Source organism: Bombus pyrosoma, linkage group LG10 (genome assembly GCF_014825855.1).
Source record: "Bombus pyrosoma isolate SC7728 linkage group LG10, ASM1482585v1, whole genome shotgun sequence".
NCBI classification, from domain to species: Eukaryota; Metazoa; Arthropoda; class Insecta; order Hymenoptera; family Apidae; genus Bombus; species Bombus pyrosoma.
The window spans coordinates 4,932,195-4,953,141 of record NC_057779.1 but is presented as its reverse complement, the minus strand read 5'-3'; the positions used below and the strand labels follow the sequence as shown (position 1 = coordinate 4,953,141).

Below are 20,947 nucleotides of genomic sequence, written 5' to 3'. Positions count from 1 at the left end.
CTCGTAATTCCGCAACAGTTTCGACAACTGGAAAAATACGACCGGATCGTTCCGACGATACGTTTCTGTCTCGATCGCTACGCCCTTCCCATTTCGTTTCCTCGTCCTTCGAACTCTCACTCCGTGCGGCTTTTCCTCTTTCCACATCAACAGCGAACACGAGTGAAGTTCTTTGGCAATCACCGTCAAAGCTGAATCGTTGCGCAATCGACGGACATCCGGTATTATAGATTGATCGAGAGAGGATTTTGTCTTCCAAAGACCAATCAAACAGATCGGCCTGGTCGCAGCCTGTTCTTGGCTGATCGTTCGCATCGAGTAGCAAAGCGAATAGCAAAGATAACCAAACAGTCGAAAATTGATGAATAAATTGGTACAACGAACGGGTATTGTAACTCACGTGTGTAATAGTTACAAGCGACACGTAATAGCGTTGAAAGCTCACCTTTCCAATAGCGGATCTTCTTCGGCTTCCTTACTGGGAGATCCGCCTTCGGGGCAACCTACGTTACGTGGCCAATCGCATGTCTGCAACTCGTGACTATAGAAAAGAAAGCAACACAAGTTTCTTCAATATCGATCGTTGTAGTTCGTTAACCGTTTTATGAACTTCGTTTTGGCAAACAATAGCAGGGTTGGTATACTTATGATAACTTGATTGGAATAGCATGAAACCTTTCTTTTTACGAAATTTTCATCTTGTGGAAATATTCGAGGGTTGTTTTACGCTTTAGGTTTCAGGTATGTTAACCAGTGTCTTTAATGAAACGTGGCATTCACATGAAGCTCGGTTTACTTTAGGTTAAACAAGTTTTAGGACAGATTTACTACTTCTGACACTACACGCGCAGGTTGTTTTCTTTTTAGGGTTAAAGTAAATTACGTTCTATTCTTAATTTTTAATCACATACTTAGTACTATCCTTAGTGATACAGTCAGAAGTTCGGTGATCGCTAAAATTTGGTATTCTAGTAACCTATGTTAATATTTGCAAATAGAATGTAAGTGTGAAAATAACGGTTACTTGAAAGATCGTATAGCCGATTAAAGACAGGTCGTTCATCCGACGATTCACACGCAATCCTTACGGTAATTCGTCAACTTTTATACTATTCGCCCACTATAAAACATCATTTCGACGTACGGCGTATGATTCTTTCGATCAAACATGATGATTCGACCGGGAAACAAGTTTCTTCGATTACCGACTCTGTATCACGCGAACCATCTCGCGTAAACGGAATTCTTTTATTCGATATCAAGATGTTTGTTGAAAGTATATGAAACGTACCCGCCAACAGGCGATTTTAGATGGTTGAAATCTTAGTTCGAACAACAGAGTATAGCGCATTTCGTGTTATCGAAAATGTTTAATTCCACGAGTAGTGCAGCTGGTCGGTGGACGTTCTGAGGCTTGAGAAGCATTCTGTTCAGGTCTGAAAACGGACAAGAAATAGAAATCTCCACGGAATCTCGTAATACACGAGTCCTGGGAATACGGGAGAGTATATCCATTAGACTTGTCTATATCTGGACGACAATACCGCATTTCGCTTTTGATCCGACTCCTCGTATTATTCGCTCGAGTTTCAATTTACCGCGCTACCAATTTCTACCCGTATTAGTTGATCGTGTACGAGAATCGTTTCTACGTTTTTGCTCGCAATCCGTTTGTTCACCCGTTTGCACGTGTCCTCTCGATCAATTATCAGCTGATTCGAGGAAACGTTCCGCGACTGTATCTTACAATGAGAAAAGATGTTGGCTCGACGGTAGGACAAAAATTATATATTATAACCCTTCTAATCATTTAATTAAATTGAGTTATAGTTAGGTTTAGTTAATTAAGGTAAAAACTGGGATTATATATCCTCTTGTAGAAACAATATAATTAATTTAATTAATAATAATAATTAAACGTAAAATCATTATAGTAATAGCTGCTGCTAGAACAACTAAAGATAAAATTAATAAAATTGCTGTAATTAAATAAGTTTTTTTCTTTGTAAAGTTCGATGCATTAGGATAATTTTCGAGGATTATACTTGCCTGTACATTAATCCTCCTGTGCAGGATTCGAGCAAAGCACCGCCAAACACGCAAACATAGTATTGGGTACAGTCACGCGGATGAGGGTAATATCCAAATTCCTCGGGACACTCGAATTCCAATACCGCTTCGTTTCTACTCGCTCTGGCGCTTCTAGGAATGGGGTTTCGTTGACATTCTGAAAGCAGAATAGGATACGATTAAGTTCAGACACGTTCGATATCCGCCTACGCAGCAGAAGTGGTTTAACGAAAAAATTCAGAACGATAAAAGATACTGTCCACGGGGATCCGATACAGTTTGAATTATAGTGGCGTATGTTCTCGTATCTCGATGTGGATCGGTTGGGGTATTGGAACGTGAGCGGTAGACGAGATGGTGGATTGCGTAACGCGGATTGTAAGTAACCGGATTTTTTGATCGACCTTGCGCGTACGCACATTCGAGAAATTCGAGCAACCTATTGCAGATTCGGATGCATCACAACAACGACTCGGGAAGGGAAAGAGGCAACTGAAATCGAAGATTTGGCGCCAAATTTTTCGTAATCGGTACGATGTAGTCGCTATGGTGCGAACTTGCGAACGATATTTCACCAGAAGTACAAGGGAGACACGAAGCGAGCGAGATGCGTTGCGTTTGGCAGCGGTTGCGGTGCCACTTTGTTACCAGCTAAATAACATGCTATCGTTGAAAATAGTTTCTACGTTCTACCATTGTTCCGCCTGCTGGCGGATTCGATTATCCCACTAAAGCTTTCTGGCACAACTTCATCGTGAGACCGCGCCACCGCTGGAAAGACGAATTGATTTGTTAGAAACGTGACTTACGCCATTCCTTGTTGTACTTTCGTCGTGAGAATACGTGCCTGTACAGTAACGCCTAGACCGGCTGGTTGTATGTAAATCCTTTTTCACGTCGTTACCACTTTTATAACGGTGTTACCGGAGTTGCGACTAAACTGTCAAAATCTATGAGCCAATGCTTCCGTTAGATGTTCTCGTTCACCACTTAAGACAGGGTAGCATGAGTGTGTCAAATTTGACAAAAGTTAGGAAAAACGAGAAGATGGTAAATACATACGTACGAAACGAACTATACGAGTCGAAAGTTGGCGTTCGCTTCGATTTTCCGACTTTTCCCCAATTGCCGGTCGAAAGCGATAGCAACCACGTGCATCGAAAGCATTTCTGGGTCAACGTTTTTGCGCTCAGCGGAGCTACGAGGCGCGGTGAAACCGTGGAACGCCGAACTCCCGGTGTGTTTCTTTGCCTTCCCATGTGCGGCGAAGGAATAACAGAGCGATTACGTAATTGTCATTAGGCTGCGGGCATCTGACGCGCGGGATACCGGTAATGAATTTTTGTTGATGCGAAGGACGAGAAGAGACACCCGTTACCGGTAGAATTAAGCAACTGTAATTGGAGACGCGGTTTGTATCGGAGCCCCTGCGAAGGTAAGCCTCGCGTAATAACTCGTAGACGCGATCGATCACCGAGAACGCGTTTAATTAGATCAAGACCGGTTTATCGAGGCAGCGGTCGGAAATTCAATTCTTTCGCAAGTTTAACACGCCCTTATTGTTCAACGAGACGGAGAACATTTTTCTATACGATAACATCGAGGAACAAAAAGTACGAAAAACGAGAATCGTTTGGCCAACCTTCGCCTTCCAGTTTCGCGGCGTTCCATCCAAATGCTTTCAGTTTTGCAAGTAAAATATGAAGTCATGCGGCAAGGGTTCGACGTACGTTAGAAATTTTCTTCGTCCGACAGTGTAAAAACGAACGGCCTGGTTTGTAACCGCGAGGGTACTTTCTATTAGCGACTTAACGTGGTTCGTAACGGTCGCTGTTCGTAACACGCGTGGACACATCACGAATACCAGTCGTTAATCGAAATTACACGCAATTGTGGAAACTGGTGCGCCGCGAAGCGCGATTAACGTGGCAGCCCTTGGCAAACAAACAAGAAAATATGATTATAGATGCAATCCTTCCCACCCAAGCGACTTTTACTTTTATACCTTGTTAATAAACCGACCTCGCTAAATCGCGGCACACATGAATCACACTTTCGTTTCGTAATACGAAAAGCTGCGTAAATCCTATTAAACCACTCTACCATAATCGTGGTCAATTACCATCGCGTGGTCATCGCGAACAAACTATCTGCTGGAATTGTTTATCGAACGTGGCGATGATTACGAGGGCAACGCGCGTCCTCGTGGATGTACTTCGAGTAAGGAGACGCTGCTTGGCGCTCTTCCCGGTGTCATTGAAAGTATCAACTAGCCGCGACGAAGGTCACCAGGAAAAATCGAAATGGAGGAAAGTGAGCTCTCTGGACTGCGTGACGGAATCGACCTTGAAGAGAATATAGTTCAGAAGGTACAACAAAACGAGCATTCGGACGAATATCCTGGTACCGTTCTCTCGACCTTCAGGTAGACCGACGTCGACCTTGCCGCAATGGTAAGGCAGCTGATCCTCAAATATTTGTCGACCCTTTCGATCACGAATTCCTACGATTCTCTTTTTGGAACACGATCGCTTTACGACTTTCCTTTTCGGAGGAATGATATACGATACCGATAACCCAACTCGTCGTTGTTGAAAGGAATGCGACGTTGCAGTACTTACTGCGGTACCGCATCGAGTCGCAATTCAATTTCCTCCACAGCGGTGCGATCTTTTCTCCTGGCGTGAAATCGATTTCGCGTGAGGAATCCTCTTTCCTTAAGAGGGATAATAAGATTTCTTACGGATCTCGTATGATTCTGACATTTGCTCGACGTTCGTGTAAAATGTAATGCGATCGAGCGTCAGGGCCGATGACGAGAGGTGTTTCAGACGTTCTAGAAAGGCGAATAATATACTGATCCTGTGAATGTTCGCGCACTTTGGCCGCGATGGAGTAAATGTCAAATGAAACGCGGTCCCACCTTCGACGCGCGTTCCAATTTTTCGTCACTCGTGTACGCGTACATTCTCTGACCGTGCTCCTTGGCATTCTTTTAGTCGTTTGACCTTCGTTGTTAATATGTCTCCGTGTATTTTATTTTTCCAATCAACGCGAGCTACTTGTTATCATTCGATCGACGTGTTAAGGAGCCTTTCCGGATTCGTAGGAGGGCGCGTGCTCGGCCAGACATTCCTCTCGTTAAAATCTTGATAATGGAGAATAAACGGGGGAGTGGCGGTCGTGCGCGGCTCATTGTGACGGAAAAATTACAAAACTCGTTGAACGGCCGAGCCGGGTTTCGCAAGAGTTGCGGTTTTCGGCGGGTTCTTTTTGTGAGAGAGATACTCGCTGAATTTTCACATGACATCAACCGGGGGTGGGTGGCAAAGAGAGGCGGGAGATCGTGGATGTAAAGTTACACCATTCAGCCTTATTGAATGTTGCAGAAATGTGAGAACTGTATTACCAGACAGACAACGTGGTCTCATTATCGCTCACAATAAAGCCATCCTGGAGGAACGCCTTCTTCGATGTATAGCTGAGAAATGATTACGTTACGCTGATTATCGTAACGCGCGTTTTAACGAGCGCACTTTACACCGAGAGCTACCCGATTTTTGATTTTAAATCGTTAACGATTTCGGAGTAATTGTAAAAACCGTGAAACTATAATTTAACTACCTCGTGTTCGCCTTTGGAATTCTCATATTTCGAAGCGTATGAAGCAGGATCAATCGCATCGGAGACGCCAATTTGTTCGACACGAATGTAAGAATGGGATAAGTGGATCGGCAAAAGTATCATCAATACCATGGAATCTCGAACACATAATTAACAAATTATCGTCGGCAACTTGGTACGCGTGGTTTTCCGTGCAATTAGTACCAGCGGTTGGTAATTTGCCTAATCACAGTCTTGCCGGTCGTTCAAACATAATTTGGAAACGATAAAATCATTGTTCGTGCAAAACCAATAGGAGCACCGAGTTAAGTGACGCCTAAACGTGTCGTAAAACTAGCAATTTCAGGGGTTTCGTGGAACGTGTCTAGCCTTTGGCAGCAGAGGCGATAATAGTCGAAATTTAAGAAACAGATCGCTTCTCGGTACCGATATTACCGTAAATTCGTCCCTCTAATGATCTACTGCCACGTAAGGTGCCTATTTACCACCTATAACGAACTCGTCAGTCCATAAATTACGTAATTACGACCTGTTAGAACGGCTAATTAGAATTTTTACACGCTGAGAATAAAGCTAGCTAAGTATGTAACGAAAGACAAGGATCGCTTTGCAAAACGCGGGAATTGTCGAAGGAACGGCGTTTTCAATCAGCCGTTGACGCATTACAGACCTCTCTAATCGACTACGAGATAAATATTATAGCGACAACCTGATAATCTTCCATATTGCAAGGAGCTCGGTACCTGAACACCGTACGTTCCTGGGATCGCAGGAACACGCAACAGTTGGTCCGTGCAAAACGAAACGAACAACTCCTTCGAAATATGAAAACCGGCAGGACGATTTTCATCGCCACAACGCCATCGTAAACTTTCTGTTGCCTCGTAAATTACGCGGTTTACGATTGTGTTTTTAACGAGATACGAATCTTTCGAGATAAACGTGCATGTAAAAAGGGCTTCGTTCGGAAAGGCTAACGTCGACGTTTGCGATAGCCGAGAACCGCGAAACGGGAAGCGATTTTCAGTATCGATCGGTGGAGCGATTCGCGTCCATAGTTGCAAAGCAACGATAGTCGCCGGGGCACTCTGTAAATCATAGGACTATGGTTTTCTAAGGCGTTACAAGTGGAAGTTTGCAGCGAAAGACGCGGGGCAAGGAAGGAACGACTTACGAAGCTAAGAGAAGTGAAAGTCATACGAATGGCAACGAGAGGGAGAAAAAGAACGCGGGAAGGAGGCAGGCCGAGAAAGAAGAGCGAGCGAGAGAAGTCATGATAAAAGAGTTAGCGAGTGAATGAGTGAAAGTGAGTTGGAATACCGAAGCGGGGCTTTAAAACTGGAACACGGCTTGCATAATATCGGACAGTTTAAACAGTTTAAGGCGCGTGCATGTCCGCGGTTACCGCGTGTCCACCTTGCCACTTTGCTAAACATATTGCACGGAAATTTGCTTAGAATTTCAAGCCGGACGTCTATCTTCAACGTTCATTCCCATTAATTCTGAGAAGAGATCAAGATACTTCCGCGGTACCCATGGACCCGCCACTTGCAATTTCAATACGATTGCGCAATCGAATACCATATAGCACATCGATAGTCTGTCCTTTCTTCGTAGCAGCTAATTCCATATGTAATACTCGCTTGTTAATGCATTGTACTCTCGAGTTTTCCCATGATTAATAAAGGTCCATACAGTTGCGGCAAATTAAATACCTTCGTTCGCGATTGCATGCAACGTGAAGCAGCAATTACACCGTTCTAGACTGTACAAACCCGAATCACGTTTGCGCGAGCCCGGGAATGTAGCAACGTAATATCATAAACATACTCCAGTTGCATTGAGTTCCCGCCAAATAAACTCTCAGTCGCAGAATTACGGAATTGCATCTTGTCGGTAGGATAAATTCAGATCTTAAACTTTTCGATTTTCAACTTTATAAATTGTGTAATGGCAACGAATTATCGAGTCGGTTTCTGTATTGAATAACACGGTCGATAGGTGACTCGGAACTTTTCCTCGTGACTTAGGCTTTCCTGTGTTCCTCTCCAGCGATCCGGCACACAATCTCGGAATAATTTGATTACTCCCTAGCGATCGGAAAGGATTGCTTGATGATCGAATCAGCTGCGCGCACAATTACCGTCGAGTCACGCGTCCAATTACGCAAAGGAAAAGTGTATAATTATTATAGATCCAGAATGCGCAATCCTTAGTTTTTTGTAAGAACACACCAAAGGCAACGAATCTTGTCTTTGCTTCCCATTTATGGAATTCTCTTGTTTTGGAAGGGTGAACGTAAACTTTGAAGCTGATTCCATCAGTCTCTTGGGTGGAATCGATGATGAAATTTATAGAAATTGAAATATTTTGTGATCGTGTCGAAATTGAAAGACTCTGACAGAAGCGAAAGAAGCGAACTATCAGTTGCGATTGGGAAATCGCATATATATATATATATAATTCCCCTATTAAGCTCGATCGTAAATCAAGGTAGGAAGAAATGTTGTCATTAACAAATGACATCGCTTATAAATTGGACGTAATTAACAAAATCGAGCACATGTTACTACCGATTTCTACGCGGAAGCGCAGCAGTTTGCATCAATTTCGTGATACAATTTCGAAGCCTGCTTATTCTATCTAACCGCTGTTAGTGGTCCCACCGATCAACGCCAAACTGAGCGGATTTCTCTTTCCGATATAGTTTCCTCGCGGCACGAACACCCAGATTGTCCGTGTACCGGAGCGGAGTTTCGCAATCTTGATCGTTGTGTGCGCCAGCAAAAAGAGGAATTTGTGAATCGAGCAAACAGCGTGGAAAACACGGGCCTATCGCGTCGGCGAGTCATTCCAAGTCAGAGAACACGGGTAAGTACGATTCACGTTGCGATTTGCTTCGAGTTTCATTGCCAACCGCGACTGCCGCATAACGGACAGGCGCACTGTTAATTTCGATGTTTTTCGCATCTGGCATGGAATCAGAACGTTGGGTTTCGCGCGATCGAACCATTTTGCCGAGTATATCACGAAAAACGAGGAATTTCAAGCATCGCCTTCCTGTCGTTCTTGTAAATCTCGAGAATTTATATGACTCGTTGAATAGACTTCCGACTTCAACAGCGAAAGAGAGAGAGAGAGAGAGAGAGAGAGAGAGAGAGAGATACGAGAGTCCGTAAATCAAAGCATTTCTCTCGATCGACGCACCGCGTACTTCGTTCGAACGGTAAAACGAGCATTGCGTTTGATTCGCAATAAATTAAAAGCAGAATCGTTTCCGCGTCGATTTCACGAATACCTGCGACGCCTACGGGCCGGGAAATCTAACGAATATATCTGCTCCGGGTAACGGCTTTTAGGTTTCTTTGCGTGACTTCGGGAACCGATTCCCACTTTAAGTGGAGCATCGAATCGTAACCGTACCGGTTACCGTCACCCGCTACACCCTGCGATTTATTCAATCCGATAGAGTCTTGGAACACGATATGATTGGCAACCATAACGAAACGGCTCATACAGCGCGTCTAGAAAACGCGCATGCCATTTGTCTCGCGTTTCTCGTTAGGATTGAAGCCTTCTTCTCCTTTACGAATTACGTAGCCGTCCTTCGAGGACAGGCAGATCCGTTTATCTAGGAAGGATGAAAGATAAAAGGATTGAGCAATACATAGTAACGAAGTGGAAACAGTGGATTCGGTGAAACATCCGTCGACCTTTCTCATTATTAAACGACGGAGAACGACCTCGAAAGGAAGGGACAAGTGGAAAACTAGCAAAGATGTGCATCGTGCTGTGTCTCCGCGCATGGGCATCGTGTATGGTAATAATCAGAAGATGCATAATGCTTTGCGTAATCGTCTATCTATTCAGCCATGTGTTCGAATTAAGTGAGAATTAATCCTTTCGACATTGGCAGGATGAGTGAAAGGTGGAAATGTTCCCTGACGATTAACGTCGACAAGTGTCGTGCAAGCAAGCGCGTACGAATCAGCAGAACGAAGACGCGCGCCAATAATTAGCAGTAATTGCGAGAGTATTGTATTAGTGGTTCGCAATTAAATTCGTAATCCCAGCAGTACAATTGCAAGATGAAACGTGACGACCGAGAATAACTTGCGACCCAGTTTCTACATCACGTGGACCAATTACGTTCGCCGAGGAAAACTTTCTTGGGGAATTTCTCTCTCGAAAGCGATACAGTTTCGTGGCATTGTGCGACCACCCGCTTTCGTAACACTTACGTTTTCATTTACGGACTGTGAATATTCGTTACAGCGACGTTTCATCGCCGACAAATAGCTTTGTCGAGCTAGACATGTCGAGCTAGCACACGCTAAACTTTTCCTCTTTGATACGTTTCGTCTTTTGTCTTTTTCTTTTTCATATTCATAAAGGAAACTTTTAAAGGATAAGTCTATTAGGCAACTGATTAGCAAAAACGCAAGAATCATGTGCCACTTGAGCGGCGACCGAACAGGTGTTAACAGATTCCGATACGCAAGTCGTATCGTACAACGACAAAGACACGACCTCGATAGTTGTGCCATCGCGTCCATGGAAACTGTTTTCTAGTCAGATATACGAGATTCCCTCTACTCCAGCCGTAAACCGAGTATCCTCGGGTGAAAGAGAATTTACAAGGCCGCAGGCTTCTTGGTCAAGTGAATCGGTGTTTCTAGACGCGCGTCTTAGTACGTGGATGCAATCGGGTAACGGTGCCTCGTCCACTGGACGGCCTTAAAAGTGAAAAGACGCATCTGCCGAAAAGAGGTCGTACTCGTATTCATGCATTTCCGCCTGTTTCCCTTCGATATTTCCCGCGGTAATTCCGTTTTACCTGGCGTACAGAATACGTAATATAAATAGCGTAATGCAAATTTGATAGAACGAGACAAGCGCGCTTTCGTAACCAGTGGACGACTCGATAAAAGTGCAGCCTCGACCATAATTTAGCGAGATCAGCCAAACGAATGTTAGAAGACTTCCGCCGTTCTTCCAATCAACGATATCGAACTTTCCATCGATCGACCGTTTAATCGTATATCTTTCAAAAGTCTTTTTTCAATCAGCCGGCATCGAAGCAACGCAATTAAATCATTCTTTTAACGTTAACGTTTGTACGGAACGTATCAACTGCTAACTTCGAGTAGTTTATTTAACAAATATCGGTAGCAAAGACCAGCGCGCGAAAGTAACGCTCGCGTATAATGGCTAGTTGCTTTTAACGATCGATTTCCACCGGAATATACCTACGTATTAACGTTTGAGAAGAAATTGGCAAGCAATCGAGTCGAATTCCCACGTGCGAAGCGGCTAATTAGAACGTCGCGTTATCGAACGGTTGTTCGGATTAGAAGTTATTGACCGACGACGCAACAGCGCGAACGTGACTCACAGTGACGTACGCGACGCCATCGAAAGCATATTTTACGAAATAAAACTTCACAATCACGGGATGCCGTGGGATAGGCTGCGCGTCATTCCCCTTACCCTTTTACCCGTGATTAATCGTCTGTTTAAGAGAAAGACCGCTGAGAGATCGCGTTTGTTCGCAGGGCTGCTTGTAACTTCACCGATATACACGAATGCATAATGGTAACCAGTGAACGCCCCTCGCTCCAGTCTTCAATCCTGCGGATCACTTGGGAACACCTACTCACGATTCGCTGGATCACTCGGCGTTATTAAAGATACTCCGACCTCATCGGCATTCGTGCCTCGATCCCACGATCTTCTCTCCCCTTACGAATCTCTTTCTACTTAAGTAGCGACCAAGTGCCGGAAGACGAGGCCGTTGATGCTGCGTGGGCAGCGAATTCACCGAATATTCGAACAGGACCTTAACCTTCCGCTTAGACCGTTAGGTAGATGAGCGCGCGAATCGTCGTGAAAGTAAATTCGTGAAGTCATAGCACGAGGAAGAGGAAAGTAGGCGTGAAAGGAGATACGTGAGTGAGTTTTTTTAAAACATTCGCAAATTAAGTTGCTGGATAACAACTCGCATAAAGGTACTCGTTGCGTTAGATGCGGAAGAAAGCGCTATCGATCTACGATCGGTTCAAGACGTCAGATAGGCAGCGGTAATTCGCGCATAATCAAAGAGTCCGTATGAAAGAAGCGTATAAGGCGCTGCCGTTTCTCGAGATGATAGCATTGTCGAAGCGGTAAGTAATCAGTAGGTGGTCGAAGGCACGAATCACCGATTGTTTAACCTTGCAATTCAGGTTATGCAAAAATCGTGCGAGACGGAGAACGTAGAAAGCGGTTACCTCGTTAAGCACGATTATTGCGTTCCGAACGAACACGTGATTAATTACTATGTCATGAGATTGACATCGAACGTTCGTTGCATCGACGAAGACAATTCGGAGAGATTACCTTGTGACGTGAGAAGAGAGTACAAAGAAAGTACGAAGACGAAAGGTTGCGCAAGTTAACTTCTGCCAAATATTAACATTCGAAGGTAGAAACAAACCACCGGATTAATCCTCACGAATCACGCTCCGAAAATTTATCGTGGTTATCGTTAAATAACAGACAGAACGTTTGTTCAAAAAAATTTTCCGTTATGATTTCGCGGATCCAATTCATAATTCCGATGCCATAGATTTGATTGCGTGAAATGTACACAGGCGTGGAAATGTACCGATCGGCCATGAAAGTTACGCAGTTGCAGGGGCGTGTGCGAACAACGTGTTTAACCTTTGCTATTTCGATTAGCGTACAGCCACGAGTTAGAAAGGTGCAACACGCGGGACACGGTGTTCGTTTCAAAATTTCCTGAAACCCATTCCCACCGTCTCCGTTCTAATTTTCATCTCGTGTCGTAAACAAAGCGAAACGCGCGCGGCCGCTTGGAATTTCCTTAGAAATTTACATGAATTCGCGATTCCCTTTATCTCGCCGTTAACTTTCGACCGATTCGTGGCGTCGTGAATCACGACACTAATATCGAAATCCGGGGCACGTAACGTCCATCGAAAAAGATCCTGAACGATGAATATCTCGCGCAAATCCTTAAGATAAATTACTCGTAAATTTGAAACGCTTGTTTCCATTGAAAATGACAAGCGAGGGGAAGAGAGGGATAGATGTCAAAATGTAGTTAATCTTGCCTTTCTACGCGTGACTCGAAACGATCACTTTGCGAAATTCTATGCTCTCAGTGGAACAAGGGAGCATAAGACTCGCGTGATGAAGCAAGTGGAAAAAGGAAGGTAGTGATCAGGCGCGATCTCCTGTGCCCGTAAGTACTTGTAGCCGTGATTTCGAGAAATCCGACGTTCCGTATATTCGAAGTATAAACTACTATTTTACGCAAAGTTTCAACATTGATGTCGTGTTACCAAGTCTGTAAGTACACCGAAATGCTTGATATCGACAAAGTAGCGTTTGACCACCGAATTAATTTATGAGTGTTCGTCGAACCGTACCCACTTTCGGATATCTTACGTCATCGTTATTTAGGCACATCTTTTACTATTCACGCTCATTTTTCTCAACTTGTATCGGCGATATTTTAAACATGGAGTTTCTCTTCGTTTCACAGGTCGACGGCTATAACCCAAATCGAAATACGAGTTTGCGATCACGGACTACGAAACGTGAGGAACCCAGCGAAGACGCTCTTCGAGTCTTCAAGACGGAACTACCGATGGAATGACATTAAAGATTCTCAGTATGGGGCGTTAGTTGTCGAAACGGTACAGGGCATTTTCTATGAGAATATTCCCGTGTATTAACTAGCCACGAACGTCCGCGAGGTTTCGAAATCATCTGATCTCACTCTCGCTATCGCGGGCCGGGCATACCGTTATCTTTTTCGCGCTCGATATCCGATACGGTACGCTGCACACCCACGTAAACGCTCGACGAAGTGAAACACACGTCCGCACGCTGTGTGTGCGGGAACGGGGTACGTAATGAGGTGAACGGTTCCAAGGGACAGACAGATACACATCGAGTGTGCCCTCGTCTCCTTTTTACTCGCTCGATGTTCCACGATGTGGCCTCCAGAAAGAGAAGGAGAGGCGACGGAGTGTCGCAGAGGTCGGGTTAACATTTAGTAATCGACGAACGGCCAGAGGGCTGTGGCTTGTTTCGCGGAAATTGGAGAAGAGTACCTCGTCGTTGTTAAATATGGTGATAAACGTAGTAGATTCCTAGGGGCGACACGTTCCTGACCCGGATATAACTGAACGCACGAGTATCGTTACGTGGCTCTCCGTTTCGTCATTCGTAATACCAGGACGATCTTGAATGCTTTCGATGTCTCGTCGCGAGACAACCGCGACCGAGGAAAACAAAGGACGCGAAACTTTCTATGGAAAGCGGTGGTTCTACACGAGAACCCGTGCATCGGTTCTGCCGTTCTACGTACGAATGGAAATTAACCGTTGTACCGTCGGTTATTATAGTCACTGAATCCTAAACATTACCTCTTTCTCGCGATTAATACCGTCTCGAAGTAACATTCAGACTATCTATTCAACGTTACCGCCAATTCTAGCTCGTAATCGGTAGAAATCAGCAACGAAGTTATCGGCGACAGCCATCTAACTGGTAATATCCTAATATCTTTTACTTCTATTCGCGTTTCCTAACAAATACCCCCTCGATTCGATCTATCTCTCGTCCCAATTAATTTTCGGCACGCGCAACGTTCATTGTGTTCAAAGGCTGTGAAGGCTAGGAAAGCTAGCGCTGTTGGCCAACCATTAGCCAGCCATCCTCGATTTAAGGTGAGGCAAGCGATGGCCTGTAGATCGTTAGAATAGACGTAGTAACGCGTCGAGAGAAAAGATAGATATAGCTTATCCGAGGCGCGAGCGAGTTTCATTCTCGACGTTCCTGTTAAAACATGCATCTCCTTCGCGCTCGCGTCGACGTGGAAGTCACTGCACCCACGTAATCGAACTGTACACACCTACGTCTCGTTGTACGGGTTTCTGACTAGCGGATTGACTAGCCGCTGCCATGTAACGAGGTAAACGTTTGTACGCGGCCGCCTTCGATCTTGGTTTCAATCCAATCAGCTGACCACCGGGAATGGCGTGAACCGACTCGACGGTTTCGCCGCGAATTGTCGAGCTACAGCTCGAATATGCTCGGAACGTTTCTTTAACAAGCATGATATCGAGCAAAGGAATTCGACCAAATACAATTCGCTGGACGAATGGTATGCCGATCGTAAGGGATGCAGTATCTTTCTACGAACAGATATTAATTAATGCGCGACATAAATGTCGTATGTGTGAAATTTTCTAAACTAATGGACGGGAGATGTTAGCAGTAATATTTTTACGTAACTCGAATCTTGCCGGCTTCAGCAGGTTAAGAAAGGTGTTCACTCATCAAATGGTACATACTCGGTTATGTATCGTTCGCGCGTAATCCGAGATTAACCGAGGCAGAAAGCGTCTGGCTCGTCGTATTATCTCGTGCACCGTGTAACGTAAAATGACATTTTTCCTCTTCGCGACTTTTCGACTCCTCTTGACAAGGCTATGCGCACGGCAGACGCACGGTTACGCAAGGAGAGCGGACAACTGGTTCGTTAAAACAATTGTCTTCGTCAACAACCTCCTACCTGTTATCGACCCATCTGAATGACCGATCGTTGATCTCGCGAAACAATTAGGACCGTGTCCCCATCGGTGAGGCGAAACAGAGATGGTCCCACTCTTGATGAATTTCTAGAGTCTTCTTCGCGCATCGCGATTTCGTAACCAAATCATCGACGACGTGCATATTTTCTTGCTGCGCGATTTCTTTTTTTTTCCCGTTGCGTGGCTTTCTCCCGCGTGCAAGCTCCTCAGAAACGTGCTATAAATCAGACGTAAACCAAGTTTTGCGTTTGTAGACGCAATTTAAGACATCGTTTCCACGGAAAAGGAAAGCGCGCATCATCATTACTAAACATCATCGTCGGACGAAAATTGCGCAAATCTTACGTAAATTTTCAATGACGTTCCATCCAGCTAACCCAATGCGTCAGGAGCTATCCCTCTACTCGATTCATACGTTTTCTTTGTGCAAGCCGACATTTTCCAAATGAACAGATCAGATCCTGCAAATTCCATGGCGTTCACTCTTCTACGGAAAATATTTAGAACGATGCAACGATTAACGTAAGAACGTTCTTTTTTGTTCTGTCTATCACATAGACTTGGTTCTCCGTGAAACGGTGCTCGCGAACCTTCATGTATTTACCGGTATCTTGGTATTTCTATTAATAATGAAAAGTAACGCAGCGTTAGGCGGCGGTACGAGACTTGGACTCCTGGTTGAGCAATCGAACGCTGAATCGTTTCCAGGAGCCCGTTCGTCGAGCGATTAAACAGCGCGTGCAGGCGAGGACGACACAAAAGGCTTCGCCGTGATGCAACCGGATCGTGATGGAGAGCGTGATCGTGCGTTGAAAAATAGATCAAAGTCACGCGAGCGTTGATCGCGCACGCTTCCACCCGTTTCCAAATCGGTGACGACCTTCGGACCATTTACAGCGAGGAACAAAAGCTTCGGAACGATAACCGCGCGTAACCGGTCGATCGACGTGCATCCACTTTCGTTTGCGCGTTACGATTCTGTCAACACCACACCTGAAGTTCATTATCATATTGTTATCGACGCGCGTCACTGGCGCCCCTTAATGCAGGTGCTCCTTAATTGGATCGGCGAGAACGATTACGTCGCGTTACGAAATCGTGACAATGTGACTGGAAATAAAATCGCCGAGTCGTTCTCGGCAATTAGAGCGTCTCCGATATTCGACGAGGAACTTATCGAATTGCCAACTTCCGCTTTCTCGAGGTGTCGCCAATGAGAAAGCATCACGAACGTGACACGCGTTTTTTGAATTTCGAGAAAACGTGGCATGATGCGATCGTTATCCGTCGACCGAAGGAGAAAAGAATAAGATACTCTCGATATCCAAACTGCGAGGTGTCGGCTTTGAAAAAAGGGTTGTCCGAACGCAGAACGCGCGAAGTCAGGCGATACGTTCGTGCCGAAGGTCCGGAGCAGCGATTTCACTTTCACGAGAGCGGGACGTCGTGTCCGGGGTCAGAAGAAACAGAATTCGGCGACAATCGCCAATTGGAATCGCGTTTGCGATCCAGAGAAAGGCTGGATACGCGTCCCAAGGCTGCTGGAATACCTACACAGGCGTTACCCGTTTCTTCTTGTCCGACTCGAACGCCTCGTGTACGTTCACTCACGGAACTGAAGACATTGCCGCCGCTGCCGCGGTCGATCGTTGCGATACGCGTACGTTGGCGAAATCATCGTTTCATTTGCCATTGTTTTGAACTTGTTCGACGTTGGACCATCTCTGTTGCCACGGGATTGCGCGAATATCCCGTGACTCAAAATTTGTCCTGCGCGAGACATCCTCACGTCCAATTCTCGCAACCATATGGTAATGAGCAGCGATGTCTACGCGGTGTTCTTCATTAAGATAACGATATGATTGTTCGTGATTTTAATAAGCGTGTCAAGATCTGCATCGATGCCAAAAAATTTCCTAACCGACGGTGTAAGTTGATGAAATTTTCACGATGCAACGTTCCCAGAAGCGAAGGCGAACGACTGACCTTTCGTTCTCGATACTCCTTTCCTCTTGACTTACCAACTAAACGCGAACCAAGAGTTAGCAGTGGAAAAATCACTCGCAGAGGGTGTTGCGATAGATCGCCGTCAAGATACCATATGCCTTCGAGATAATGTGGATAATTAGATGACAATTAGGATCGATAGCTCGGTGTGTTGATTAAATCGTGGGTTCGTGGGTCGATCTCGTGGTGTAATACACCGAGCTTATTTCTGCTCTTAATAGACTCCTGCTTCGTGCAATTCGCCTCTTACGTCCCGGCTATATATCCGTTTGTAACATTGGTGCGCAAGAAATAGCGGCCCCCGACCGAACGAAAAGGGATCGCTAATGCACTTCACGGTAAATGACCGCAAATTCAGACGGAATTGCCCGACTCGTCGATTTTTCGCGCGACTAGTTCCCTTGGCTAATAGTCTCGCTAACGATCAGCAAATTATGATTTATAGCCTGTCCATCGGCATACGTTCGATCGACTTTTCGATAGAATATTAGCTACACGTTCGAACGTCGTTTCGCGCGATTCTTCAGCGGATCTACTCTTTGTCCCTGTAGCAGCGTAAATCCCTGCTGGTAAGGGTTTCATCGACCTGAAAACGAGTTCCAAGGTTGTACAGATGCAAGAAGCGTTGTTACCTAGACGTGAACTCTGAGACGTGAACGCCGCACACACGCGTTCACCCATGAATCCAGGAGAGATATCGCGCTTAAATACATAAGCGCTCGGTATACAATCGGCTGCGATCGCGAGCTATACGTACGCTTACATACGTAAATATGCGTATGCCTGTGTTAAATTATCACGCCGACTCTTGTTACGTGTTCATACAGCATGATCTAGCCAGGATCAGCTCGAGAGACGGTAAAGCAACCACCGATCACGTACGAAAGATTACACCGCTTGTTAAGTTAGGAACAAAAACCGGAAAAATTGATGACGCGAATTATATATGTTCCTATGCGTAACGACGATACAAAAAGCGAGCTTCTCGTTGGCGGGCGATTTCTCAGGTGTTAACAGCGGCAGGCAATGGATCAGGAAAGAAACACGATATTCTCGCTTTCCATCGATCGTTCGGGGACAAAAAGGAATATCGTAATTGTGGTTTACGAGTTCGCATCGTAGGGACTTGGGTTCCGTTGAGCAAAACTAAAAAAGACCAGCCGGACTTTCCTGGGGAGAACCGGTAACTCGTTTGTGCGTGCTATACACATATTTCTCGATCGCGTACGCGTCATGATTTTTATCGTTTTTACGCGTTTCCACGGTCGTATATCTCTACAGGGGTCGATTTGCGAGGTGGCATCGACGTGAAACGAGTTGTACGATGCACAAGAGCAACAGGTCGAACGTCGAGACGATAGGCGGTCAGCGTGCTTCAGTATGTTCGTATTTGCCTCGATATACAGGCTCTCGACACCGAGATACGTCCCTTCGATAGCGTTCTACGTCGAACGAGAGAGGGTCAGCCGAAGGCTTTCCAGACGCGAGAAATCCACCCGTAGATATATCGTTGACATGCTCCACGTTTTGCCTTATACGTTCGCGAGTGATCTGCACGAGTTTTGCTGCGTTGCGACACATTTCTCGCGAAACCCGTCCTTCCACCGCTGACTCCCGATATGCAAAGGTAAATCGTGACCTGTCCCGTTGGTTTCTTTTCAGACCAAAATATTTCCAGGCGTCCGTCCGTCGTTATTAACGTCGGTGTCCGAACGTGACGCTTGCGTTTCGCCTGAATTTCAATAAGAGAGTCAACCAGCCAACGATCGAACTCCCTTTCGATCTCATTAGCGCACCGGATAAGCGCAGCAATGCCGAGAAACGCACGGTTCACCAACAAAAAATACCGCGTACTCGCGGCGCGGCACTCTAACGCGTATATTCTGCAATATAACTTTCTCCGTGAACGAGCTACTTGCTTGCTGCCAATTCGGCACACCGATTACGTTCTGTTCCGCTATGCCGTCCATACAGTTCGCGCGGAAACATTTTCTTTGCGATCTCGTTAGATCATGAAAGTTATGTCACACGAAGCGTTCGATACAGACGCGAAGTCATGGGAGATTCCGCTTACCATCGAAGAAAAAGATTTATACTGGAAAGATACGCGCGATAACGCGTGCGCATAATCGTAATTACTTTCTCCGTTGGCCAGGTAGATCTCAACCGGAAGGATCTCGATCGCGTTATAAAGGTCGATGCTATTCATCGCGAAATGGAAATCGCTGACTCGCCGTCTCTCTTGCGATTTCCTAGTTTCGATCTCGTTGTTCCGTTACACTATGATCGAACGTCCAACGCTCGTGACAGGAAATTTAACCGAGAAGATGGCAAACGCTCGTCATGATAGGTAATCGCGTTGTGCGAACATTCGGACGTTAAAAATCGCGGTGTCACGGCGAGCACAAAGGAATTCGATCTTTTATTGGGAATGAAAAAAATTGGAAAAGAACACCAATGCGGGTGCGTGCGACGTCGAGAAGCCGAGTTAATCCGCCTTTCTACGAGTGGAAGGTCTGTCGTGCGTTCTAACACGCGCGCCGGTTACGTGCCACGCGTGTTTCTTAATACTGTATACGGTTACCGTCAGATTTCCGTGGGAGTGTGCAGAATCAGTCCCACGGATCGATCAAGGTTTTACGTTACCGATCGCGGCCACTCGAGAAAGGAGCAACCGTCCTTCTCTTTCTCTAGTTTCGTGCCTTTTTGCTGTCACCTTTATCGCGCCTATTGTCCACCGATAGCTTCTGATAAGATCTCCTCGCTCGCCGAGGTCTTTCAAACCTCATGGTTCTTTTGTTTTTCGTAAGCAATTTGCGCAACTTTCGTGGGTAGCTGTCAAAGGGGTTATACGTTCCATGGCGCGCAGGCACTTTTATAAAATTTCTAAAAAACATAAATTCTGTTCATACAGAAATCACTGTAGCGAGAGATAGATAAAGACAGAGAAGTCAGTGGGTAGAGACGGCCAATCTATTTAAAATAATCGATAATAGCTCGTAACTAACGTAGAATGTGAATATAAAGTGGCGCTTGGATGTTTCTGTTACTTTAAATTCCACGATGAAATCTCGACGACTCTCGAAGGCGGATCCTCGTGGCTCGAACCTTTCGCAAAAAATGTCTCAGAAAATGTATGCCACTTACATCTGTTACGTCCGATCTCATTTTTGTCGAACTACAATCAGTGTAAAGAAAAAAGGACAATCGAGGGAGAAAAGGACAAGGTTACGTTCGTTGTAAGGCGATCTAAAAGCGAAAGAATCGAGATCTTATCTGCACGTTGCTCAATCTAAAAATTGTTGCCCGAGGGTGGCCGGAAACCAGAGCAGGTTTCGTAAACGAAGGTCAAATATTCGAGCAGCTATTCTTTCTCTGCCGTTCGTTTGAATGTTTGATTTATCGAGGCCGTCAACGTCGACAAAAATTTGCATAGGCAGCGAAAGGTAGGAGGCCTGCTTTTGAAGGTCCTACGTTCATTTTTTTACGTCTCGTCGAGCGACTGCATTTTAAACAAGATAAACAGAGGTTCTTTGAACTAAAAAGTTTCTATTTCACCAAAAAACCTGGTATTCTCAGCGGATCCTGTCGCCGAAAAAACCAGCAATAAGTTAGTCCAAAGTAGCACAACAATACCA

At 45.3% G+C, this 20,947-nt stretch overlaps 1 protein-coding gene across 5 annotated transcripts in view; it reads right to left on the bottom strand.

The window, feature by feature from the left end:
* LOC122571364 overlaps positions 1 to 20,947 on the bottom strand; it is a 42,658-nt gene that overhangs the window by 10,603 nt on the left and 11,108 nt on the right. For all 5 annotated transcript variants that reach the window (XM_043735008.1, XM_043735007.1, XM_043735010.1 and 2 more), the window contains 2 exons: positions 2,050 to 2,227; positions 446 to 541 (listed from right to left, as the gene is read on the bottom strand). In XM_043735008.1, coding sequence (XP_043590943.1) covers positions 446 to 541; positions 2,050 to 2,227 — 274 coding nt within the window. The remainder of the gene's footprint in view (positions 1 to 445; positions 542 to 2,049; positions 2,228 to 20,947) is intronic.